The 27833-nt window shown below is 48.9% G+C and overlaps 1 protein-coding gene across 4 annotated transcripts in view; it reads right to left on the bottom strand.

Annotated features, from left to right (window-relative positions):
* LOC126535956 (uncharacterized) overlaps nt 1-27833 on the bottom strand; it is a 638450-nt gene that overhangs the window by 55917 nt on the left and 554700 nt on the right. For all 4 annotated transcript variants that reach the window (XM_050182825.3, XM_072287749.1, XM_050182828.3 and 1 more), the window contains 2 exons: nt 25121-26048; nt 22664-22977 (listed from right to left, as the gene is read on the bottom strand). In XM_050182825.3, the coding sequence (XP_050038782.2) occupies nt 22664-22977; nt 25121-26048 (1242 nt within the window). The remainder of the gene's footprint in view (nt 1-22663; nt 22978-25120; nt 26049-27833) is intronic.

Below are 27833 nucleotides of genomic sequence, written 5' to 3'. Positions count from 1 at the left end.
GACAACACGATAAAGGGAGGAGGGAAGAGATAGCAGCAACTGACTGATGCCGCTGACGCCGATAGTGAGTCAACCCCAGCTGCGGAGTTGGTTTCAGGGACAACGCCGCCGATGCCGACACAAACAATATGATACCCTCGCTTCCGCAGCGCTAAGAAGCAGGTCTAGCCGTGGGAAGGTGGTCACATATTCGTCGACGTGCCGGGGCCTACGTGAAATAACCGGCGCGTCGGCAACTGAAGAGCACCCTATCCGCCACACAAGAACAGGGGGGGGGGGGACCCTTTCCTCCTCTTTCTGCACGGCGGCGACGGTGTTCTATGCAGTCACGTTATCTTGACTCTCTAGCGGCGTCAGCGGCATCCAGCGGTATCAGTCGGTCGCTGCTAGCGCTGGGGGGATGAAAGGGGGGCGGAGCTGGTTACGAGGCCGACGACAACGCCGACGACGACGCGAAACCCAGGAACGGACGCCAAAGAGCTGCGCTCTAAAAAACGTTACTTGTAGTTGGGAATCTGAGTGCGCGCTTTATGCAAACGCCCAAATACTCAACTCAGCGCAACTACTTAAGCTAAGCGTGAGCTATGTGAACGTGTGCGAACGTTTATACCGATAAGGACGCGTGGCCAGTCCATCGCGTACATATTGCGGTTGCTGCGAGACACTTCAGCAGCTGACATTGAAGTGCCCAGCTTTCAGTGCGCAGCGCATGTCGCTAGTGAGGGACTGAATATCTCCTTGACCTGCGGTGTCCTACACCCGACGAATGTTTTTACCCAAGTGGTTGTGCGTCTCGACGCGATCAGGCTCATCGCGCTCTATTTAGTTTTCTAGAAGTAACTTAAGTCAGGTTCACGTTTGTAGCTCAGACACTGTTTCTTCTACAGGTATTTAACATTCTGTAGTAGGGTGGCCTGCAGTGACCGGCCCTACTGTGTGTTCTACTTTATTCATTGACATTTGTCATCTCGCTCTTTCTTTGCTCTTTCCTACCGTCCTTTCTATCTTTCATTTCTATGTTTCTGTCCCCTCCTTCATGAAGAGTAGTCAGGCGTTGTGCCCCTTCCAGTGGCAGTTGCCAGTCTGCTCCTCGCTTCCCCTTTCCTGTCAAAGCTATAGATGTTTCAAAAACAAATAATAATAAAAGTAAATACCAGTGACTGATAGTCGTTTCAGTATTCTTGTACGGTGTTTACGAGGTAAAGTAAAACATGACTAAGCGGTCGACCGAAGCACCGATGATAACGTTTTGTTTACGTGGCGAACGATTTCTGCAATAAGCGTAGGTATTTAAAATACAGCAAGGGAGCTTCTCCCTGCCGCATCATGCTCTGGCCAAACCGGAGTCTTGCACTGCGGAGAAGCTTGCTCGCTAAAACTTGCTAAAGACGCCCTACTGCTCAGAGCTTTCTTAAGTCAAATTAGTTTTCAATACTTTCAAGAAAAATGAATAAGTCCAAGTGGTGAATTATAGCAGTACATAAAAGAAATGAGAACTATATCACGACGTACTGCCGCATATGTTATTAGTCAGGGAGAAGAGAAACATGGAGGTTAACCATAGTAAATATATGACATGTAAAAAGAAAGAAAGAAGAAAAAGAAAGGAATGACCCAGACGTGATTTGAAGATGCAAACTTGTGATTTAGAGTCACACGCGCTACCACTGCGCCACCGAGCCTTTCTCTCTTTCTTTTTTTTTTTCGATTTCATGGTATTCATCCACAGCAAGGCGCACATAGCGTTCAGAAAAATCAAACGCGATCTTAGGTACTCGTGATCATCCTGACGTTTTCTGGTTTATTTTTGAACCTACGATGGTGCAATCGTGGCGGTTTTCTGCAGTAATATGGAGGGCCCGAAACTCAATCTTCAAGGTTTCAAGCAGAATTGCTTTATTTGAACTGACGCTTTCTTCGAAGTACTGTAGTCCTTCCGACCCAGCAGCATCAGTTTTATACCGGATCATATAAAGCGCCCCAGCGGCAGCTTATTGAAACAGCGAACATAAGGGCGAATGAGCCCTTGCATACCGTAGCCGAGAGTGAGAGACAGGTGCCCTGCGACATCTGCGACAACATCGCGATGACATAGATGACGACGATGGCGGCCGCGTGATGACGGACATCGACGCCGATGACGCCACGACGACAGCGCGACAGTTCAGACGTCGCGCACTCAGAATTAAATCTGCGCGGGTAAAAAAAAAAAAAAATGTTTTTCTGACGACCTGATATGGCGGAACAAGATAGCTATATACCTGCGATAGGCGTCACGAAATAATAATAAAATACAAGAAAAACAGTAAAGTTATGCAAAGCTCAATATGATTACCAAAGCTTTTGCCTGGTGCTGTGATAAACAATGAAATAAGTTAGACGAAGCGGTCGTGTGGCCGCGCTCCTGGAAGGCAGATAACGGCGAACAGGTATTGTGGTAGAGGCGAGACAAGTAATCTCGTAAATCGTTTGTCTGTCATGGGGTAGCGCGCACTCGCAGATTCTCTTTACCAGTAGCTGTACGACGAAATTTTAATACGAGGCAAGTTTCTTTTATTTTCCTTCCAAATTCTGCAGAATGCGACATAAGATTTCCACAGCGAACGCGACGCAACGCCAACAATTGGACGCCCCGAAGCCCACAAGAAATGCCCGTGTCAGGCTAATCCGCAGCCTTCTTTACGCGCGATGGCGCGCGCGACAGGCAGGAGAGGAATTAAGCAAGCACGGCAACTGCGCGCGACACGACCGAGAAGCGCCAAGAGAGGTGTCACCGCGACAACGTTGGGGATCCGCTCGCGCCCGGCGAACCAGGGCAAGTATGCGCGCGGCGGAGGCGAGGCTTCCAACGACTCGACTCTATACTCCGCGCACGTACTCGTACACGCTTCTTAAGCACGTGTATATATGTACATAATATAAAGCGCGCGCCCAATCCCACAGACTTAGCCCGCGCAATAAAGACACACGCGAAGTTCTTGCGCACAATAAACAAGCGCCTATATCAGGCTGCGTGCGCAGGCACACAAGGACACACCGCGTGTGTGCGTACGCGCTGGAGTGAAGCAGAGCGCGGCGCCGGGCAGTGTGTTTGTGTATGTCGGCGGACGAAGGAGGTTGCGGTGTTCGGTGACATGTACACACGTGGTACAAGTGACGCTGCGGACATAACGGGCGCGGCTCTTGACGGCGGCGGTCTGAGCGGAGGCATCTGTGAGCCTCTCGCGTTTCTCGGACGAAGTAAGTAAGAGCTGGTAGATCCCCGCTCTCGCAGGGGCGCAAATTGGATTAGGCGCTGCGTCCGCAGAGAAGCGAGCCGTGAGGAGAGGCTGCCGCCGCTCGGGTCCCAGCGGAGAGGCACGCGCGGGAACTCGGGCACTGCGCGGATGCGTCGGGCTGTTGGCGGCTTCGACCAACTCATCGGGGGGACACGCGACGGGCTGCAGCCGCAGGGGGCCGTCGGTCGAGGAAGAGTGAGAGTCGTGAGAAGAGCTGTACATACTGGGAGACGGCGCGACACGGGCTCGGGCGACAGCACGCCGACATATTGCGCCGCGAGGCGCTCCGAATGTGTACGCGACGATGCTTCTGGGAAGATGGTGGGGGGGGGGGGGGGGGCAGTGCAGGAGGTCTTGACTGCCTTGTCACCTTCCGCGAGAGAAAATTGGGCCCCTAAGAAGGATTGCCCGAGGAAGGTGAAAAACATCTGACAGCTATATATGAGTGGGGGAGAGAGAAAGAGATTGAATGAAGGAAAAGAAAGAGAGGTAGTTGAGGTTACGCTCTGATTGGCCATATTGTACAAGGTTTAGGGGATAATGAAGTAGGAGGCGCAGATGACTTTGGCCCAGCTACTACACCGGACAAAAAACGTAGTTTCACTTGAAAGGCAGAGCATTGTTCGCGGTATTGGACTATACACGAAATAAGGCTCGTAGTTTTATAGGCAGCATTTATTGCAGTAGATATTCCCTTACCAACTAATCAAGCCTGGTGTCACGGGCACGAAGGCGCACTCGAATGGAGTTTGCTCGATCACAGCTTGCACTCGCGGTCAAAGCGCTGGGGTGATAGAAGCGACGGTGGTAGGGAGCGGGTCTGCTTTTCCAAAAACGAACTTTTCGTGCGGGCGCTCTCTTCAGGATATCACCTGTGCCGTGCCTCCAAAGCTCAGCACATCACGTGAGCTCCAATACTGGACGCGCGGGAAGACAGTGCGCATCAAGACAGTGCGAACCAGCTTTCTTGGTTCGTTCTAGCGTATCCACCCGTCGCCCTGGCCGCCGCATGAGATCACGTGACCGCCAACGCAAGGTCACGGGCTGTCACATTCCTGACAACACGGCGATCACGCGAACGCGCCTTTAGAGTGTCACTATAATTGGTATCGCAATAAAAGGAGCTTTCATTGAGGGACAATAACTGAAGGGCTGAACGTTCTTCACAGCCTAAAGGCGTAACACAGCCGTTAGGCCTGGTACTAGCTAACTAAACATAGGGACGTAGCAGCTCCAATACGGCCTTATTCACCGATATGTAAACATGTGAGCACCAAGCACGGTTCGCAAATTTCACAAGGTTGCGTGTCAACGTTTTCTTTTTTTTGTGTGTGTGTGTGTGTGTGTGTGCGTGTGCGTGTGCGTGTGTGTGTGTGTGTGTGTGTGTGTGTGTGTGTGTGTGTGTGTGTGTTGTGTGTGCGCGTGTGTGTGTGTGTTCCTATTGTGCGGAACACACACACACAGAAACGTGCGGCACGCGCTTGTCATGTTACGCTCGACTCCGTAGCTCGCTGCAGCCGCGCCGGGTATAAAGCAATAACGCTCCCCAAATCGCAGCAGGTCGGCGCGGGCTTCGTGCCCTTCGCTCCCGCAGTTGTGTGCGATGAATATGAACGCCGTTTTCTTCGACGTTCGCGAGAGCAAATTGGATTATCGCTCCTGGATGCTCCCTCCCTAATGTCCCAGTCTCTTCCGCCGCTCCGCATTCTCCTCTCTATGCCGCCGTTCAGACCGCATGCCCTTTCCCTTCTCAGTCTCGCCTCACCTTCCCTTCCCAGCACCATTCACCGGCCGATCAGACATAGCGGGCTCGCTGCCTTCATGGCTATTTTGGTATATCGAAATTGGCCATTTCGCCGCGGGAATAGAAGGAAAGAAGGAATGCTTCCCGGTACGGCTTCCTGCTTATTTCGCATCGCGCGCCTTGTGTGCTCACCGCGATCGTTGTTTTCTCCGCGCACCAAAACAACGCGAAGGAAAGAAACACAGATGAGCGAAAACGCCACGTTTTGCTTCCATTGCTTCTGCCCACGCTCCGCCGTACCGCCGCCTCGTATAAAACCGTCCACGCACGGACGTTTCGCTCGTCGTGTTCGTTCCTGAGACCTCGGCGCCAGCGGAGATGTGTTCTTCGCATCTCTATGCTTTTTTTTTCTCTCCGAGTAATAGAACAGCTCATCGTTTATAGTCCACAACGGCGCGCCAGCGACAGGAGTCACCATTATATCTCTATTGATTTATTGGTGACACTTACTACTTCTGCTGCGCTTCGGTCGTTCTCGTTCGCCGAATTGCGGTCTCTCGTCGTTCGCCGGGTACGAAAACGAACGAGGCGCAGTGCAAGTGGCCACCTCCAAGGAGCTCGCGGTAAAGGAACTAATAAACATGCACTGTGATATGCAACATCGCGGATGTCCAACCGTATATCCACTAACCAATAATTAAAACGGCACGCCAAAACTTGTAGCGATTACGTTCCATGTGCTTACTTGGCTGTATCATTCGTGGTTATTGTTGCGCTCGGCTGTATTGTGCCAATAGCACTTCTTTCCTTTTAAAGTCCAAATTGGATCAAAAATTTTATCATCATCGTCGTCGTCGTCAGCATCATCTTTATATCTCCGGCCCCTGTAGGACGAAGGCTTCTTTTAGCGATCTGCAGTTTCTCTTTCGTTCGTCAGCCGACTTCACATTGAGAATCCAAATTTTCTAATCGAATTATCCCATAGATTATACTGCCACAATAGATTGCATTTGCTTTGACTTGTAATCCAGTCGGTCACATTAATAGGTGACCTGACTTCAAACTCTCTTTGCGTTTGCTAATTTCAGCTATATACTATCGTTCACCGTAATCTGTTCTACCACTTTCATTACAACCCTCGTTTCGCAGTCTTTAGCTATCTTTCAAGTTTATTTGTTATTTTACAAGTTCAAGCCCCACAGGTTAGTACCGGCGGAACGCACCGATTATATACAGGAATGCCGGAACGTTTTACCAGAGTAATTTCGTTATTCTGTTAAAACTTTGTGAAATCGTTGCTAGACCTACACGTTAACGCAGCCTCGAAGTGAAACTCCCAGTGCATGCATAATAAGGTTTTTCTTTGCCCTGTTTCAGTGAACTGGCTGCTGTCGTTGGGTGAGCGCCTCTGTCTCCTCGTCGTAAACGCGGCAAGCGTTTCGCAAAAATGCGCGCTCTCTTGTTTCCCACACCACGTGCGCGCACGAGGCGGTCGCGGCACAAACACCCGATCTCGCTTTTTCTCTCAAAGAGGAGGCAGGGACGGAGGACAGGACGCACAAAGCGAGGAGGGGGAAGCCGTCGGTAATCACGATAACTGCGTTTGCCGCGGCCTCCTCTCATCGAATTTGCCGCCCAGAATAATAGGAAGTTGCGGCCTGCGGTGTCGAGCACCTGCGCTTCCGCGGAGCGCGCTTCTGGCTCAGCCGCAACCCGCCCCTTTTATCCCCATTTTGTCTGCCTCCATTCCCCACACACACCGCCCCTTCGTCCCGTTCGCACACACGCCGCAACGCAACGCGCGGAGCGCGCGCGGCACCGTCAAGCCTGCGGCGTTTGTTTGGCGCGGCAAGCGCCACGGGCATTGTTTGCAGCCGTTCACGTCGCAGTGCCGACGACGACGGCCTGCCGTGCTCTCTCTCTTTATCTCAAGCCGCTCCAACAACAGCGAGCCACTTTTTAATTCACTTACGTTCCCGTGTCCTCGTTTTCGCATCGAATGGACGGGCTGATACTCCTATAAAATATGACCGACGCTGAAGGGGGAATGACGAAATAAATAATCTAGAAGATAATGAGACGAGAGGTAAACAGTGCTTGGGTGCGGCGGGTTTGTTAGAAAACTGACCCTCCCCGGCTACGCTATAACCACGAAAGAAAACGTTGGCTTTGAAAAATAAAGGAAGAAATAAAAAGAAAAATGGCCACTGCTCTTTTTCCAGTAGAAGACAAAGCGACATATAGATTGTGCATGGGCTCCAGAATTGTGCTATATTTAGCTGAATAACGTTATAAGAAGACACGAGGTAACCATGCGATATTACCTTGCGTTCCATATCAACCATAGCAAACCGTACATGCCGCCTGGCTAACTTCCCCGCATTTTTTCTGTACCTCTCTTCTCGAGGTCAGTTCTCATACAGGGCAAATATCTTTATCTGGACGACAGTTCATGTACTTCCATGACACAGCGACATATGGGCAACGGCTCTCGATCCAAATTTCCCTGGATGCAAATGTCTATTGAAAGTGCAGAATGCAAATCAGTGTGATCAAGACGTCGAAACGCTTCGTTATCGACTGTTGTCGCCGTACAGAAACTTAGGTGAAGATAGAACTGCAACGCTCAATAACATCCAAATGAAGCCAACAGATAGTAAAACTATGACTATGCAGCTTTCCCTAATTGGATTCACTGTGAATTGGCTTCATTCGGTTGTTAATAACAATAAATGAAGACGTTCTGTTCTTCTCAATGCTCAGTACTTGATCACAGTTATTCGATTCGGTTACCTGCGAACAGACGTTACGTGGAGTTCAGAAGTCACAACTGCAAATAAAGAAAAAGAAAAGAAAAAAGAAAAGAAAAAAGTTACAACACTCAGTTAGCGTTTGTTTTGAAGCTTTTGCCCAAGTTATGATTCATGGGGTACAAAGACAACAAGAATGAAAAGGAGGAGTCCTGTTTTCATCACTCACCTCGAGGCATAGTAAATATTATCATGCCAGTTAGGCAGTAGCACTTCCACGCCTATTACTCGCGGTGTTTTATCAACAGACGTGACGTGACCTTCTATTATCCACTTGCACTTCGAAGCAAAACAAGTGCGCCATTCTGGGTATAATAATATCGTCGCACAGAGGGATTTCCGCTCTCCTATTTGCAAACCGGAATCATAACACAGAAGCCCCGAAAGCAGCTCACCCGGATTTCTACAAAGAGGGAAACAGAAAAAAAAAGCACGATAAGACCACATAATTGAACGCTCGCTGTTGACACACTCGTTTCTATATCGCATGCACCGGGTTACCCCGCTTGTATTCAATGAATCAAACAAACAAACAGCAAAAGAGGCACACTGGAGCGGAAATGAAACGAAAGGCGAATACCCGGCAGTGATGCGCCCCGCGTCTCTGAAAGGTCGCGAGTTCTCGCAACAACACAGCGAAAATGCTGAAATAGCGACCCCTTTTCATTCCGCAACTGCTGCTGTGCTCGAGTCCGCGTGTTTGCGCATATTTATATACGGAGCTCCGCGTCATCGGCTAGCGTGTGTTCAGACGAGGCCGGGGGCAGGGCTCTTCGAAAACACTCGGACTGAATGCAAAGAGTGAGGAATGTGCGGCCACGTCGTCGGTGCCGCGGACGCTGTGCGGAGCGCGCGGACGGGGACCAGCAAGGTATGCGAGCATCGACGGTGGAACGTATAGAAAACACAGTGCACCGGCGGCTGAGACAATCGAAAAACGAGAAAAAGAAGGGCACGAATAAAAGATCGGAGCCTCAGCCGGGCTCGCGAAAGACAGAGCGATATATTTATCCCCGGAGACGAGTAGCAAAGACTGAACTCATGCGTGTGCATCTGCCGAAGCATCTCCCGAAACCGATACACACACGCGCGCAAGAGCGATGGAGCTCGAAGGAAACGTCGTCTGCGGCCCTTTTCCAGGAGCGACGGACAAGGATTGACTCGTAGTCGTGGATTGGAAGTGCGACGATTACTGCCACGGCCGGCGCCACAAAGCTACAAGCGTGTAGTACATACGTGCGAGTGCAGAAAATGAAGAGTATTCGTACGCCACTGAGGCTCTGCTGTTACCGCTACCACTTGAACCACTTACACGTTTCGCGCGCGATACGCGGCACATGCGCCTGACGCGGCTTAGCTAGCACCTGCAAAGCTGGCAGGTGGAGGAAACGGTTGCGGTAAGGGTAGAACGGTAGCTGTGTGCTAAGTATCCCGAATAGAAAGATATATCATGCAGCTACCACTTTACCGTTATCACTATCGTCTCCACCTCGTGCCAGCTTTGCGGGTGCTAAGCCGCGTGCGTGTGTTTGCTTTCAAGCGCAAAGGTGGCAGAGAAGGTGGTGGGAACGGTGGGGTAATAGCGGTGTGCTAAAACTCCCTAAAGGGCGAAGCAAAACCAGGGAGGTTATCAGAAATACACCTGACTGGGCTGCTCCACGCTGGATGGAAATGAAAATGGACAGAAAGTAATATAGCGACGGGATTGATAGCCCACGCTTAGCACAACGGAAGCACAAGAGACTTCGCAATATTACATGGTTGTAGTCATCGCAAAGTCGCATACAGTCAGGGTTATAATAGGAAGGTCACAGTAAATGCGCTACAGCGCGATAAGACGAGGCTGCAGGGTCGACGACATTTACTGTGTGTATTGGTGATTGCAGAACTTCGGTGTTGACACAGAACGGTTGGATAAATGCACTCACTCAACCAAAACACGCCGTTCTTACGTGTGTGCCAGTGTACGGCTGCCTTGTTGACTATACATACCGCAGGGTCCCCAGCGACGGCCCATCGTAAATGGGCAGCGATATCGAGTCCGAATGTAAGAGTGGGCTGACCATCGGTCTGCGCTCAGAAATCGTAAAGAAGAATAGCAACGGATGACTGAAGCACTTTCAAAACTTTCAAAATTCGAAATGGAAGCGAAGGTTGTGATTCCAGGGAGGATTCACGTTAATGAAAAGCCAGTTGCTAGTATTCCTTACTTGCAAGCTATGTCACATCGCATGAGAAAGATATAGGAAGCCGACACGGCGTACATGTTCTTTTCAGAAAAAAGAAATAGGTCGGGCCTTACCTACACAGCAGTAGAGAGAAAGGTTGAAGACACCACGCAAGACCGGCACGAACAAATAATTAAACATCGTGAACGCTTGGCAGCGGGTGGAAGGGTGTAGTACATCTATCACATGTCCCTGTCCTTTGGAAAGCGAAATATTGGCCAGAGCGAGCGACGGTTAAATAACGATTTCATATATCACACATATTTCTTGAAACGGCAGCCGTGTTATAATTGATCCCTACAATATCAATAGCATAAATGCAAGCAGTTGCTGTTAGATATGAAGGTACTGCCAAGACACAAAGGTAAGACTGCGCGGGAGATAGCCGAAGCTTTATTCTCTGGTAAATCCAGTGACATGTGGGTGTTGCAAAGGCGTCTGTGATGATGCACAGGTCAGAATATGATTACTTGGCTGCTCATCTTGAATCATATTTGACACGTGTTGGCACAACGTGTCTACATTTTCGCGTTTCTGTTATTATCATCATCAGCCTGGCTACGCCCACTGCAGGGCAAAGGCCTCTCCTATACTTCTCCAACTACCCCGGTCATGTGCTAATTATGGCCATGTTATCCCTGCAAACTTCTTAATCTCATCCGCCCACCTAAGTTTCTGCCGCCCCCTGCTACGCTTCCCTTCTCTTGAAATCCAGTCCGTAACTCTTAATGACCATCGGTTATATTCCCTCCTCATTAGATGCCCCGTCCATGCCCATTTCTTTTTCTTGATTTCAACTAAGATGTCACTAACTCGCGTTTGAGCCCTCACCCAATATGCTCTCTTCTTATCCCCCCCCTCTTAACGTTACACCCATCATTCTTCTTTCCATAGCTCGTTGCGTCATCCTCAATTTAAGTAGAACCCTTTTCGTAAGCCTCCACGTTTCTGCCCCGTAGGGTGAGTACTGGTAAGACACAGCTGTTATACACTTTTCTTTTGAGGGATATTGGCAGCCTGCTGTTCATGATTTGAGAATGCCTGCCAAACGCACCCCAGCCCATTCTTATTCTTCGCATTATTTCAGTCTCATGATCCGGATCCGCGGTCACTACCTGCCCTAAGTAGATGTATTCCCTTCCCTTGTTCCAGTGCCTCGCTACCTATCGTAGACTGCTGTTCTCTTCCGAGACTGTTAAACATTACTTTAGTTTTCTGCAGATTAATTTTAGATCCACCCTTCGGCTTTGCCTCTCCAGGTCAGTGAGCATGCATTGCAGTTGGTCCCCTGAGTTACTAAGCAAGGCAATATCATCATCGAATCGCAAGTTACTAAGGTATTCTCCATTAACTCTTATCCCCAATTCTTCCCAATCCAGGTCTCTGAATACCTCCTGTAAACACGCTGTGAATAGCATTGGAGAGACCGTATCTCCCTGCCTGACGCCCGTCTTTATTGGGATTTTGTTGCTTTCTTTATAGAGGACTATGGTGGCTGTGGATCCGCTATAGATATCTTTCAGTATTTTTACATACGGCTCGTCTACACGCTGATTCCGTAATGACTGCTGAGGTTTCGACTGAATCAAACACGTTCTCATAATCAATGAAAGCAATATATAAGGGTTGGTTATATTCCGCACATTTCACTGTCACCTGATTGATAGTGTGAATATGGTCTATTGTTGAGTAGTTTTTAAAAGATCCTGCCTGGTCCTTTGGTTGACGAAAATATAAGGTGTTCCTGATTTTATTTGCGATTACTTTAGTAAATAGTACTTTGTAGGCAACGGACAGTAAGCTGATCGGTCTATAATTTTTCAAGTCTGGCGTGTCGTTTCTTATGAATGAAGATGATGTTGGCGTTCTTCCAAGATTCCGGTACGCTCGAGGTCGTGAGGCATTGCATATACAGGGAGGTCAGTTTTTCTAGAACAATCTGCCCACCATCCTTCAACAAATCTGCTGTTACCTGATCCTCCCCAGCTGCCTTCCCCCTTTGCATGGCTCCCAAGGCTTTCTTTACTTCTTCCGGCGTTACTTGTGGGATTTTAAATTCCTCTAGACTATTCTCTCTTCCATTATCGTCGTGGGTGCCACTGGTACTGTATAAATCTCTATAGAACTCCTCAGCCACTTGAACGAACTCATCCACATTAGTAATGATATTGCCGGCTTTGTCTCTGAACGCATACTTCTGATACTTGCCTATTCCTAGTTTCTTCTTCACTGCTTTTAGGCTTCCTCCGCTCCTGAGAGCATGCTCAATTCTGTCCATTCTATACTTCCTTATGTTAGCTATCTTACGTTTGTTGATTAACTTGGAAAGTTCTGCCAGTTCTATTCTAGCTGTAGGGTTAGAGGCTTTCATATATTGGCGTTTCTTAATCGAATTTTTCGTCTCCTACGATAGCTTACCGGTATCCTGTCTAACGAAGTTACCGCCGACTTCTGTTGCACACTCCTTAATGATGCCCATAAGATTGTCCTTCATTGCTTCAACACTAAGGTCCTCTTCCTGATTTGGAGCCCAACACCAGTTATGTAGCTTGATCCGCGATTCCTTTGTTTTCCCTCTTACCGCTAACTCACTGACTGGCGTCTCATATATCAGTTTCTTCCGTTCCCTCCACAAGTCTAGGCTAATTCGACATCTTACCATCCTATGGTCACTGCAGCGCACCTTGCCGAGCACGTCCACATCTTGTATGATGGCAGGGTTTGCGCAGAGTATGAAGTCTATTTCATTTCTAGTCTCGCCATTCGGGCTCCTCCACGTCCACTTTCGGTTATCCCGCTTGCGGAAGAAGATACTCATTATCCGCAAATTATTCCGTTCTGCAAACTCTACTAATAACACTCCCCTGCTATTCTTATAACATATGCCATATTTCCCTCCTGACTTGTCTCCGGCCTGCTTCTTGCCTACCCTGGCATTGAAGTCGCCCATCAGTATAGCGTATTTTGCTTTGACTTTACCCATCGCCGATTACACGTCTTCATAGAAGCTTTCGACTTTCTGGTCACCATGATTGGATGTAGGCGCGTAGGCCTTTACGACCTTCAATTTGTACCTCTTATTAAGTTTCACAACAAGACCTGCCACCCACTCGTTAATGCTATAGAGTTCCTGTATGTTACCAGCTATATTCTTATTAATCAGGAATCCGACTCCTAGTTCTCGTCTCTCCGCTAAGCCCCGGTAGCACAGGACGTGCCCGCTTTTTAGCACTGTATATGCTTCATTTGTCCTCCTAGCCTCACTGAGCCCTATTATATCCCATTTACTGCCCTCTAATTGCTCCAATAGCACTGCTAGACTCGCCTCACTAGATACCGTTCTAGCGTTAAACGTTGCAGGTTCAGATTCCAATGGCGGCCTGTCCGGATCCAGAGATTCTTAGCACCCTCTGCTGCGTCATAGGTCTGACCGCCGCCGTAGTAAGTTGCTTCGCAGCTGCTGGGGACTGAAGGCCGGGGTTTGAGTCTTGTATTCATATAGGAAATTGGGGCCAAGTACTGCACCAGGGAGGCCAATCCTGCTCTGGTGAGGGAGTGCGTTACTGGTTCTCGTCACCGGGATCAGGCCGCGCTCCAGGCCTGTTTATGCAATTTCATCAACACGCGGATTTTAATTTTTTTAAAAAATCCAGTGGATAATTGCGCGGCACCGGGATTTGAACCACCATCCTCTTGCACGCGAGGCGAATGCTCTAACTCTACGCCTTCGCTGCCATGTTATTAAGCCACCATTATAGTTCTGCGCTTCTGTCGTGCATATTTCTTGCTCCCGACAGGCTCTGCGCGGCTGTGGCGCTTTAGTAATTTGTGCGGGATCTAGAACTTCACATAGACTACACGAGTCTGTACAATACCTATCGAAAGCCGCGACAAGAACTACCGTAAAGGACGAGGACGACGTTGTGTGCATCGCAAAGAAAACAACAACGTTACTCTTGACAAGATGGCGGTGTTCAATTTGAGATCGCGCTGTTGTTGCGGAAAATGAGTTCACAGCCGGAAGAATAGCTCAAGTCCTTTCTTTTTCATTATTTTTTTCATCTTTCTGTAATTTAAACGGAAACTCTCTTTAAGCACAGATGACTGACAGGAGCAACCCATGCGAGACCACGGTGAAACTGCATTTCGAAGCCCGCGCACAGCTGCACCTAAAGAGCAGCGCTCACTCAAAGGCATCTCTCCTGCCGCCTAAAGCATAACGAATGCGTCAGAGACGCGTGGGTTTTGTTTGAAGACGTCGCGCGAAGGACGGTCAAAAGAGCTCTACAGTTTTCCGGCTAACTCAAACAACCTGCCTTGACTCGAAATGCCAGGAAACGCTAAATATAGAAAACAAACAAGAAAGAAAAGAAAGGAGCTTGCGACGCATAGAATAGTCCACCAAGACGACGAGAAAAAATAAAAATAAAATAAAGGCAGATGCGCGACGTTATGCCGGCACTCACTGTCGCTGCAAGAACACGCGCAGCTCCTCGAATATCAAGTCGCCACACAGTCCGCAAATTAGAAAATAATCTTGAAGGATTTGCCAGGTCTTGTGGAGACTTCGTTGAAAACGAGCTCTTCGTTTACTTTGTACTCCGTCAGGCAAGCCCCCCTTCACTTTTTAATCCTTAAATTATGCGTGTCTCTAAGAACAAACGACACGCATATTGAAGCTTTATTGTTTATCTGAGACCACTGCGGCGCGCTGGCGAACCTCCGCCTGTGTGATTAGTAACGGGAAACCACGGCGACAGACAGGCGATATTCTCGTGTGGCCATTGAAATCGTATTTTATTGACATCCATATGACGCATACACAACATCCACCCCGTGACAAAGCCATTATTCATTCGTTCGCAGCGTTGGTTCGAAGCCGATGGTATAGCCGGCCGCAAGCTGCCTAACAATTGTCACTATATAGCTATAGCACAATATGCAGCAACGAACCCTAGCGATCTCTCTCTAACGACATTTGTCCACTTCAACCGAAAGAACGTTTTCTTTATCATTTATTTTTTTTTTCTTTTACATCACAGAAAAATAAAGGGTAGTCTGCGACAGCCTCGTACACCGCGGTGTCAGTTTGGTCGATATATACTCCCAATTCTCTATCGCGACAGGAGACGCCCGATACTTGAGCCTGCTTTCATAAAATCGCACCCAAATTGGGAAAGTGCACTGTGCATGAACACAGCTTTGGTCACTACTACCGGCGTTATGATAGTACTATCCGAAGAGAATGATATGTAATCCCTCGGAAGGAAAGGGGAAAATCGCTGCTCTATACAGGATTACACTCTTGACTGTACCGCGCGGTGAAAATGGCAAAGGCAACGCAAGGGTGTAAAGCCCACAGATCACTAGTAGTCGGCGGCGCTGGCGACTTCCCACACACCTGTGCAGTGCACTGGCGCAGCTTCAGCCGGCATGTTCAGCTAGAGCGCCGGAAAAGCGAGAGCCGCACACGAGAGTGCTCCCTGCAACAGTGGACTGGCAATGCGCGTTCATTGCAGTCTGGACCACTGCGTCTCGTCAATGGCTTGCAAAGGCAGATCTCCTTCGCTCCGGTTGTGCACACACAGCGCTTCCCAAGGAAGGCGGAGAGCTTCGGGATGGGGAGGAAAGGGGTGGCGGCGGCCCTGCGCCCGCCGTTCATCTCGTTTCCTTCTGGCTGGCTGCACTCCGGTAGATAACCGCATTAAAACGAACGCGCCCGAGAAATGAGGCGGAAGCGAGGCACGGCCACCATCCATCACGGCTGCAGCGCCAGAACAACTCTTCTTCCACTATACCGGCGAGCTCGCGAAGAGCCCGGCGCGGGAACACCACCCTAAAGTCCGCGCCAGCGCCGCAGTTTCGGAGCCAGCCGCCGCGCCTTTCGAGGGCGCGGCGCTTTTCTTCAACTTCCCGTCCCGAAGGAGCGAACGGTTTTCACTTCGGGAATGTGGGTGGAAGACGAGAGGATTCGGCACTGAATCTCGGAGAGCTTTACATATACCCTGTCTCGCTAGATCCATGCAGTACACAGGATGCCAAGGGCTGATTCAGCCAACTGGTGTCGGCCGTCAAGAGTGCTGAGCGGGTGAATGAGTGTTCATGATTAGCCTCCGCTTCTTTGTTGGGGAACTCGCCATACTCAACCTCGCCCTTGCTCATGAACAATTTCGTTAACAAAGCCACTCATTAGTTGAAGCCAGATTCCGCCACGCCGGACGCTTTTCGCGAGATGAAGGTATACAGCACGTGGGATTCCGGAGCGATAAAGGCGCAGTTGTATGGTGCACGAGCAAACGAGCCTATTTGTTTTCGTTTAGCTATTCCTTTTAGCCATCATAACTCTCTAAGGTTGTGTTCCCAAGTGAAGAAATTGCTTTGGCCGAAGTTTCGGTAAGGCTCGATTACGTGATCTTCCATTCATTAATCGATCTCAGGCTCAGGAAAGCATGGAACAAGGAATCGTAGTTTGTGGAGTGTAAGTTACACACAGGGACAAACTTATATAATGCAGCATCATGAGTATCATAGTGAGACTTACCGACTTTTTTTTTGCGACTAGAGGTTTCTTGACATTAAAAGAATTCAGATTGTCGTCGCTGCTGATTCCATTATTTTACTCAAAAGTATAGGACGGTCACAGTATTCATTTGACCCGCTATGTGGCTAAACGTGCACAAAGCCAAACTGCCCTGTTTAAGATAAATGTCGTCCTGCGAAATCACAATCAGGAATGAAACAGTGGCGGAAATAAAAGCAGTTTGCAGAAGAACAGAGCCTGAAAAGCCCGCTCCGAGGATCCTGCGCTTCATCAGTCGGAAAGATTCGCAGAAATGCAAGATACACTGGAAGCGAAGCAACACGAGAAGGCATACTTGGCCGGAGCTTGCGCTCCCAGAACGAAGTGTACTAACCATAACAAAAAAAGAAAAAAAGAAAGACGAAGGTCCGTAATCTACCAAGTGCCAGTCAGTAAGGGAACGAGAGAACAGGCTGCGGCGGGAGCGAACGCGCTGCAAGAAACGAACCGAAACCAACATAGCGAAGACTATGGCGCTTCAGAAATAGAAGCGGCGCGAAAGACATTAAACGTTTCTTTCATACACGGGTCTTCCACCAAAGTCCTGCGCTCTCTCTTGAGGACGTCCTGTTGTCTAACGCAGTTTCACTTCAATAAATCGATTCGCCCGAGAGTCAGCGTTACTACAGCCCTCTCGATCCTTGCTGTTTTACGTCCAAATTGTAGCGCTGGTCAAGAAATAAACCAGTGCACCACGTTCTGCTGCGCTAAACACAAGAACCAGGAGCGGTGCAGCTTTTATACAAGAGAATCACCGATCTCAAAGGGCTTGGTAAAGCACATAAAAGCCTCCAGGCAAACACGGGCACACAAATGCACCCATATCGACCCGAGTTCATGTTCCTAAGAAGCGCTTCTCCGTTCTGCTAAAAATAGACATCTCAGAAGAACTGGTCTAAGACAGAACCACAAGGAAGAAGAATGTATCCGCGTAGCGCGAGCGCGCGCGCAAAACACAACACAATGGCAAACTGGGGTCCCCCCTGGGTCTGGAGCGAATAATGTGCGCGTCGCACCATTTCCATTATCCGAAGCCGGGCCGGCGCTATCTCGAGCGCACTTTTCCCACCGGTCCCCAGACGGCGCCAGCGGAGGCACCGGCTCGTTTTTCTTCAGAGGCGTGAAGAACGGGAGAACTGGTGGGTCCTTTATCAATTTCCAGACGCCCGGTGTGCGAAGCGCTGGAGCGTGCGCGGACGCTGCCGGTACTCGCGTAATTACAATCCCCGCTCTTGTAAGTACTTACGCGATTGCAGGTACACTAACTGTGCACGCTCTCTTGTGCGAGGAAGCGTCGCGCGTTGGCGTACACGGGCGCGCTTCGAGTCAAACAACGCGAAAGGAGAAAAGAAGCGCCCGCGCGTGGGTGCCGCGAGTGCGCAGAATATCCTTCGCGGCGAGCGGAAGCAGAACGAACGTATATAACCGTATATAGGTGCACACCTCTGGAAGATGTGTTTTAGCAGGCATGCCTTTTTCTTTATCCCCTATGTCTCGCCTTAACGGTGGACGGGCCGCCTAGTTGTGAAATGAAGAACGACTGCGCTTCCTGCAGGAAACAACGCCGCTCCTTCATTTAGAGCTATTCGATAAATTTACGTGAGGCCCTGTGTCCGCAAGGCACCCTTGAATGTTACCACAGAGACAGCATTCAGATGCATAGAGCAAGGAGTTCTTTGCCAGGCTGCTAGTATAGTCCGGAAATAGAACTTGGTGATAAGTATGATAAGATTTACAACGTCGAAATGGCGATGGTGTTCGTAATACGCGCTAATCAAGACCGTTGTGACATGTCAAAAAATGATAACCAAATCCCGTCACCAAATCCACACAAAGCGCAGGCAATGCAGTTTAGTTCCCAGCGTTATTTGACCACCTCGATCAGAAGGAGAGAGCAAAAAAGCGACAATCAGCTTAATTGCAGGATGCCTTGCCACACGTCAACAGAGGTTGGTTCTCAGCCATACGTGCCAAGTGTTCAAGCACTGATGCAAGGTTTGACAATATATTTTCACTCTGCTATGAAAAGATCCTAAACTATATACCGCATGTAATAAGCAACGGGAAGAAATAGTGCACGTGTAACGATAGCGTGGAAAACAAGGCGATGCACAGGTAACGCAAATAAGACCACATGATCGAGTTCATAACAAAAAAATTGATAAAATTTGTGTAATGACTGCAACTTGACGGGGTTTGCAGTGCGCGCAGAAGAAGTAACCGGCGATGCACTAGAGTGACAGAAAGGTGAATTTCAAAGGAAAAGAAAACAAAGTGCGCAGGTGACAGAGAGACTAAGAAAGCTTTCTCGATGGAGATCGTGAAGAAAATCCTTCAAAATCTGTTTATTCAATACGACATTCGCTTCAACATAAGTAAACAGAATCAGTAGGATCTAAACAACCGGCCCTAAACTGCACAGCTTATCGGATACTCCCTCTTGAAAGAGTTCTTTTAAGGCCAATACAGTGTGGAGCGTCTTCGTCTTGTAATGGCCTTGATTTGGATGATGTCTGTGATCTCTATATCCTCACACTATATCCTTTCGGTGGCAAATCAGGTACGGTCATTTCTTCCCTCGCTGAACCTTTTACGGGTGCAACTACAAGAGAGAAGCCGGCAACGGAAGCCTCGAACAAAGGCAGAAAAAGTGCTCATCAATCTTGTGGAAGATTACGGTGTTTTCGATGGTGCTCGAATGCGTTTTAGGTTCCCGCCTGCCAAAGGCAAGGGCGCATTTGCCAGAGCGAGAAATGAAAATAACAGGGAAACGAGTGAAAACGAACTGCGCTCGCTTCTTTGGCGCAGGTAAAATTTCCCCTCGTCTGTTGAAGGCTGCCACAAAAAGCGTGTCACAGGCGGGACCAGCTCCAGCAGCCGCGTGTCGTACAGATTGTCGCGCCATAAATGTTTAAATTCGTCCGAGAGCCGTTGCCGCCGCGCACCCCGCAGCGCGGCGCAAAACTCAATTGGCGACAGGCTTTGGAGACACGCTGCAGCTGGTGTGGGGACAGGCTCACGCACACGCTCACAACTTTGCGCACGGCTCTGTGCCTGCCGGTACCATTATATATGCACGCGCCAGCCGTACAGCGGCAGTCTCCATTAGCGCGGAAACTCAATTTAACTGGGAGAGTCGCGTGCGAAGGAAAACAAAAGAAAATTGAATCCCAACAAGCTTACCGGACAGGCGTTCGGAATAAAGTCCGGCTGCAGGGTGACCAAAAAAAAGAAAGAGGGAAGAAAACATAACAAACAGGTAAGTAAGTTCCCTGCCCTGCTGGCTAACGAAAAGCTCGCCTGGAAAAGCGTGGGTGACTTGATGAACAGGTCGTGTCTGAGTGGAGGTGGATAGGCGAATAGCAGGAGAAATTGCGTCTGCCTGCTTTGGAAATGCTTCGGTGCTCGAGAAAACAAATACACACGAAAAATGAAGACATAATGGGCCCTCCTTCGACGCCACAGAAGACGAAGACACCTAGAAGCTTCCTGCGCTTACATTACTGATATAAAGCGCTATAAGAGGTAACACTGTTAAAAGTAAACGAGGGCACGGCGGATTTCCTTTCCTTTACTTTCTTTTCTTTTTCTTTTTTTATGGGAAATAGCTGCTTTGCATAAGAGAAAATATTCTTGGGCTACCATCGTAGCATGCTGCATGACATGGTAAAGACAGGGGAAAGGGATGCCGGTTCTGGACAAAGAATAATGTACATCCACTGAAAATAAAAGTGTGATCAAGGAGACAACTCGAAAAACCATGACCCAGCTAGTAGGAAATTAGACGTACAGTGGGCTGAAAAAACTTAAGGCGAAGGCGTAAACAACCGTGACAAGCGCCAAATGACCACTTAATAATAATGGCGCAACAAAACTGCGACTAAGAAGGAACAGACGACAGAAGTGCTACTGTCTGTTTTTTGTTAGTCCCCGTTTTGTTGCACAGTTCATATGAATCAATACTAATTAGCCAAGCTGTCATTACCTCTGTCAAAGCACTACTTGTTAGTGTCATGTTATTTCGCACAAAGGCAGCGTGTCATGGCAGACACGAAAACCAACTCGACCAAACTGTCGCTTTATTTGAAAGCACGCGTGAGTAGGCCAGTCAATCTATTTCCAACGTCGATGCCCGATGAGGTCCAGTCATCCGTTCTCTTTGGAATTTTCTCACACTTTTTTCGCTGTCACGATACTGTTTTCGTTTGGGAAGTACCTCGCGAGAATGTTGACACAATCTGCTGCACTTCGACATGGAAAGAAAACGGCGGATAATACGAGTTTTCTTCATTCAAATTCAACCAAATTAGCGCTTTACCGTTTTTCATAACGTTAACTGTTATCGTAGCTTTCAGTAATGTGTTACAGAGTCAGGTGTCCCGTCTTGTCCATATACAAGAGCCCCAGGACAGAGTTAAGAAGACTTTGCAATTGCTGGCCGTGGGAACCGAACCGACAAGGCCAGTCCGTTGGAAACCTCTTGGATGCGGCTGCTTGTACGACAAGCCGTACGGTCCGATCGCACACGTAACTGTGTAAGTGTAACCCGTTTAGAACTGGAGAAACGTGGAGAGATGCGAATGCTAGTATGGCGCGCGACGCGGCGGTAAAGTGGTTGCTGCGACAGTGGAAACATGTTGAGGAATCTGTTGCATTCGGTTGTTCGAGCGACAACTCGTGTGGCGGATCGGATGCTTCTAAAATTGCGTTCAGACGGAAAAGATCGTTTTCTTTGTTCACCGAAAGAATTGGATACAACCGAGCGGCACCGAATAACGACGCGAATAGCTCACCTATACACACAGAGTGATTTGATGCCGCGAGGGCCAAGCGCTCGCGCCCTGGCTGCATCGGCGGTGCGGGAGCACGCAGTTTCGCTTTAGCGAGATCCGGTTTCGCTTCCGGCATCTGGCAACCACGAGCGGCCCCACTAATGCCGCCGTAGGGCGTGTGCAAAAGAAACATCGGATCCTGGGGAGGTATTCTGTAGGAGTCCACCTAGTGGACATATCCATTTCGTCGGCTGCTGAAGTTCTGATTGGCTGGACAGCGCTGCGCATACGCGGCAGCGAGGCGCCACAACCAATCAGCACTTCAGCAGCAGACGAAATGGACATGTCCACTAGGTGGACTCCTACAGAATACCTGCCCTGCTATAATAGATGCTGACACAGAGAACAAACCAGACGCTTCCGGGAGGAATGGACACGCTCGTGGGGCATCTGCCACGCAGCTATTTATAGGTATTACAATAAATAGTTAAACAGTCCAGTACGACCATATAATTTTCCTCCAAAGCGGTTTCGCCCGTCGCAGTCAGTTCCGCTCTACGCACGAGAATTCTGCGTTGGAACTTCCGAGACGACAGCGGACGATTACGCCAGTCATGTTTTAGGCACTGACGCTATTCTTCACAACGACACAAGTTTTCTGGAGTTCTCCAGCGTGTTCTTGTGTGCCGCCTACACGTCGCATCCATATTTTACGTCTGCATGTGTCAACTAGCCTTTCCCGCAGAGGTGCAACATTACTCTACCACCGGCGGCTGGGTGCAGCATTTGAGAACGCTTATTCTTGTTGTATTGGAATGGCCGATTTACCAATGCGCGATGCTTGCGTATCTGAAGAGGCTATCGAAGACGCGTTGTGCAGTTGCCGTCAATACGAAGTCAGCGCACCTCTTCACAGGCCGCCACTAAGCTGACTGAACTCCAGAACATTTTCTGAAACAAAAATTCGTGCACCCTAGCGACAACCGTCACTGGCGTAGAAAGTTATTTGTGCGCTACTGCAGTTCTTGAAGCGTGCAGGCCTGAGTGACCGTTTATAGTCCTTCTGTGCATCTTCTGTGTGCACGAATTGTTAACTCTCTCTCTCTTTCTTTCTCATTTTATTGCTCATTTATTTTACCACAAGTAACAGGGTAGCCAACCGAAGGCTCGTCTGGTTGACCTCCCCACATTTCTTCTCCTTGCGTTCTCCCTCTCGTCCCACAATTCCTTCTAGGGCACAAGGAGTCTCACCTGGGGTCCGCGGGGTCGCACTCCTTCACGGCGACAGAGCCCGGCTGCTGCTGCGCCACGTGCTCGAGGTCGTCCGGCGGTGGCGGCAGGGGCTCGTCGTCGTCCACTGCGGGTGGCGAGCACAGGTCTCGCGCCGTCGGAGGCAGAGGGGGAGGCGACGGCAGCGGCAGCTCGGGGCTCGAGCACAGGCTCGTCCACGACACCGGCCGGCCAGCCGCCGACGCGCTGGCGCCCGCGCTGCCGTCAGCGGAGCCCGCTCCGACCCTTGCGAGAACGGGCGCGGGCGGCTGCAGGGACTCCGGACAAGGTGCGTCCTGCGAGGATCAGCGGCTCGTCAAGTACGCGCTGCGCCTGCCCATTTATAATGCCCACGACGAGGTGAACTGAGTGAGATTTCCCCCTTTTTGTGGAACGAGAGATCGCGGTTGTGGTTGCCGTTTCAACAAAATGTAGTTGTTGCTCGCAGTGATTTCAGAAACCATGTATTGCGCTTCTTGAGGTTTCATTAGTAGAGCGCGTGCACGCGAGCAAGGTGAAGGTAATCTTTTTTACGTTTTCATGCTTTGTTGTGCCATCGGTATAATTTTTGCATCGTACCTACTGTTTCGTTTTTCACATTATTGGCACATATAATGACTTTTCTATTTTTTTCTGTTTTATTTCTTTTATTTTCTTTAGGTTGGGGTAGCAGCCTTCAGTCTGCACTCGGTCTCATCTGCTTTTTGCTCCTGCGCGATGTAGCATTAAAGATAGCTACGTGAAAAGTCGCACTATATTAAACAAAACTGCGCGACCTTTCTGCCTTTACTTCAGTGATGGCAGTGACATCCTGGCCGTGGATGTGGTAATGTCGCCGCAAATCTGCAGAAGAAACTTGCGACGTCAGGGTATGCTGCCATCGCGAGCCTTATTGTGCTATTTCTGTCCTTCGCACACCTGGTGATCTTTAAGCACTGTCTTGTGGTGCATTAACTAGCTCAGCACTAAGTAGCTTTAAGTATGGTATGTTATCGAAGACAGGAAGGTCTCAGCCTTTAGCACCACTTATATGCCTTTGAAAGCACCATACTTTGCCAACTTGTGATCTTTCTATTCGTTTGTACTGTTTTCAAAGAGTGGCGCTAGCAAAAAACGTTTATTTCACTGTTTTACCAACTACTCAAAGTGTGTCTGCGCGTCATTTCAACACGCATACTTCCTCCAACAAATCCTAACTCGGAACCACTCATAATCCACGCGCGTGAACTTTTTCATTTGCGCCTAGCAAGCCGATTTCTTTGCATCAAGAGACATATTGAGGTGAAGTCAACCGTACAGGCTAGATGAGTGACGTATATTCGTGGTTGGGTTAAGTGTGAATGAGCTATTATGGGACGCGTTTCAGAATATCTGTGGATGCGCAGAGTGAACTCCATCGTACACAATTCACTCTTTTCACCATAGAATGTAAGTGAACGTCAACATTCGGCAAGTAATCAAACAACGCCAATATGCAGTCGTGTATTCATGGGCAGTGTCCATAAATATTTTCCTACCTAGTCACACGGAGGGCTAATGCAACCTAGCGGAAGTCCTTTGTACAAACGCGAAAACATGCGTTATGTTAAAATAAGAACTGCGAGACATCAATAAAGCAAGATAAGCTCATTAAATTACAAATAGGTATGGAGAAGCCTAAGTATGAGAAAATAATACCCTTAAAGCATAGGTTTTTAACAAAGGGCCAGTCATATCAATTCAAGATCAAACAGGTTCTTAGAGTACGCAACTCAAACGGACATGTTAGGATAATTCTGTGGTCTAAGCGTCCCTATTATATTATTGCAGAAAGTGGGCACATATTAAGCCGAACCAAGAAAGCGGCAAGTTAACGAACTAAGCTCGATCACTCGACATAAACGACAGTGCAACAAGCATTGTACATCGAAGGCAACGCATCGGAAAGCTGTGCAAATGTCTGGACGTTTTCTACAGGACAGCGACATACTTGTTATGTATTAAATAACACATAGTGTTTTGAAACTATTCGTTGAGCATTCGTTGAGACTGCGCAGCACGCACGAATTTCCCGTTATTACTTTATCCCTAAGGACAATCCTTCTATGTAGTTATGAATCCATATTTGCAAGCGCGTTTACTTTCATCATGTCCTTCGGACATGCACATTTTGGATTACATTGGGAGATCCTATGCCTTTAGAAGGGTCCTTAAGCTAGGTCGTATAACTAGCTCACATCGCGCACTTTGCACGCGTGGCCGCATAGACATTTCGCCCTCTCTCCCTCCTTGTTTTTTGTTATTTCTTTTTTCCTTTAAAGTTTTTCCACACCTGACAGGACTGCAGAAACCATCACAAGTTTAGGCTGGTTAAGCCTCTTTTTTGTTTCCATTGACAAAAATTTTTTAAAGTTCCAGAAAGATTTGACTTGGGTGAACGGAAAGTTCGACTCGTCTCACCGCCCGCGCCAGGTTGACTTGACCAGCGATGCGCTCCGTGATGCTCTGCAGCTCGGCTTCGTCGTCGACGCCGTTCTCGTCCGAAGCTGCCGGCGCGGCCGCCGCGCTTCTCTTGGGTGGCGGACGAGGCGGTGGCTTCGGATCGGATGAAGGGCTCCTTCGGGGTGGCACGGCCGGAGGTGGTGCCGCGAACGGAGAGCCGCTCGCGATCGGTCCTTCCGACGAATCTCCGCCTCGAGGGGGCCCCTGGATCCGCACGTCAAGACACTTCTCGTGGACTCTGTCGAAGAGTTTCTCGTGGCTTCTTCTGTTAGGCTGTGACGACCTGCTACCTTCCTCTAAGCTCGAAAACCTCTCATCTGGTATAATCATCTTCTCCCGTGACCTCGGGCTATCGCTGGACCGCGAAGCGTGAACCTTGTCTTGCGGGCTGTTGTCTATGTCGTGACTCCTTTCGTGATGTCTTCCCCTAGCCTGCAGCGCCAGATGCACCGGAGTCACTTCTTTGTGGCCGGAAAGCACCGTGATGGCGTCGGTTCTCCGGCCATGCTGCGTCACCACAGCGGCGGGACTACCACCGTTGCTGGCGCTGTTGTTATTGTTGTTGTTATTGTTAACGATGCTGTTATTGTTGTTAGCCACTCTGGATTCGAGCAGCTTCTCGGGCACCCTGTCGAGCAGTTTTTCCTGCTGCTGCTGCGCCCTCCGGTCGATGGGCTTGCTTAGCTGAGGTACCATGTCGACCACGCTGTCGCGGTCTGACGCAGACGCGCCTCCCCTGGTATCAGTCGGAGACTTGTTGCTCGCCGGAGGAGCAACGGCGAGTGTTACGCCCTCGGAAGTGAGTAGCTGCAGGGCGGGTGTGCCCCGGTCCGGAAGCCGCACTTCACGCAGCTGGGCTTTGCGTCCGCCGCTCACAGAGGACCTCCTGGGACAGGAGAGCGAAAGAAATACAGACACTTAGAGTTTGATACAAGGGTGACACGTATTGCGTGTATTTGGAGTCAGACCAGAACAAACGCAACAGCAAGCGTTACACCCTCGGTAGAGAGGTGTGTATTATGGCAAAAAGGTCAGCTAGACTTTGTCCACTTCGCTATCACACACGTAGGAAGAAGTAGAAAAGAGAGAGAGACAGAAAATACAAGATTTCGAATGATGCGCCTGAATTGGGCGATTCCCAGCATTTCTACAGTCGGGCTATTCCGTCCGACCTTCCACAACGTGACTACACCCTTCTAGTTTGTCTATGGCATGGAGTAGCATTTTGAACTGCGTACTTCTTTCTGATCGGAACGGGCAACAGCCCACTATGTGACTTCTGCAATCTACGCGTAATAAAATTATGGCGATGGCTAATCACGTGTACTATTAGCATTAAAATGTACTGCGAAAAAAAATGATACGATATACAAAATATGTCAGATTCAAAAATTGGCTAGAGCACTTGTGCCTCACCAGAGCCCTTGAAACACAAGGGCTGGAGGCATGTGCTATACAAAACTACTATCCCAGCAGCATCCTCTTAAGAGAGGATGCGCTACGAATTTATGGGGCTAATAACATGTAAGAAAACATCTTTCACGAAACCTAGGACTGTATTAGTATCAAAAAGCTGTTAGGGACCGAGAAACATTACAGGATGAAGAGGAATGTACTGCCACTATGCTAGGGGAAAATGTCTCTTTCTTTCAGATTCGGCTTCCCGACACTCCAGGAGGACGCGGAGGACGGTCAGCCTCATAGATATATATATATATATATATATATATATATATATGCTATATGCTTTTTGGAGTATCGATTTCACAGCCTATAATAGTGTATAGGCTTCAGCCATAAAGATACTTGTTTCCGGATGCAGTACATCAGATCCTGAGAAGGGTGGGCCGACGGCTGCATAAGACACCCCGGCATGTGACTTCGATGCGTCTGTGTAGAAGTCTGTGCAGGAGCGCTTGTACTGCTTGTACTAGGAAACGCATTCGGATTTCGATCTCTGGAGCGTGCTTTGTAACTTCTAGAAAGGATATGTCACATTTTACCACCTGCCGATCCGAAGGACGTAGCGGCTTGGTCGGATGCATTAACCGATGTTCGAAGAATGGGACATGCATTTATTTGCTAAGCTTCCTCACACGCAGCGCGAAAGGCTGTCTTACAAAGGAACAATTGCGGAAAAGTGTAGCACACGTCATATCGCTAACGGTATTAGAGCCTGGAAGTTCATGGTTAGAGTGTATTTTGAGAAAATTTGTGAGGCTGATGTATGTTCTCTGCAGACGGAGTGACCACTTATTTGATTCTATATATAAGCTTCCAATAGGGCTTGTTCTGAAAGCGCCAGTGGCTAAGCGTATACCTAGATGGTGGACGGAATCCAGCATCTTTAGCGCGCTCGGTGCGGCAGAGCTATATACGACGGCAGCATAGTCCAATCGTGATCGAATTAGGCTCTTGTAAAGATTCATCAAACACTTCCTGTCACTACCCCATGTTGTGTGGGATAGAATTTTCAGTAAATTCATTGCTTTAGTTCCTTGTCTGCATTTACGTACGACTGGCTTACATTCTTCTATTTGTTTATGTTTAAGAAAGGATTAAAAATAATGGATTGAGCTCGACACATGCTCAAAGTGCTCCTTAAGAAAGTCTGCCTGGTCTTGCAAGGTATTACCTTGGCCGTTCACTAGAGCCAACGGATGGATTGTAT

This window comes from Dermacentor andersoni, chromosome 4 (genome assembly GCF_023375885.2).
Source record: "Dermacentor andersoni chromosome 4, qqDerAnde1_hic_scaffold, whole genome shotgun sequence".
NCBI classification, from domain to species: Eukaryota; Metazoa; Arthropoda; class Arachnida; order Ixodida; family Ixodidae; genus Dermacentor; species Dermacentor andersoni.
This window is presented reverse-complemented; position numbering and strand designations above follow the sequence as displayed.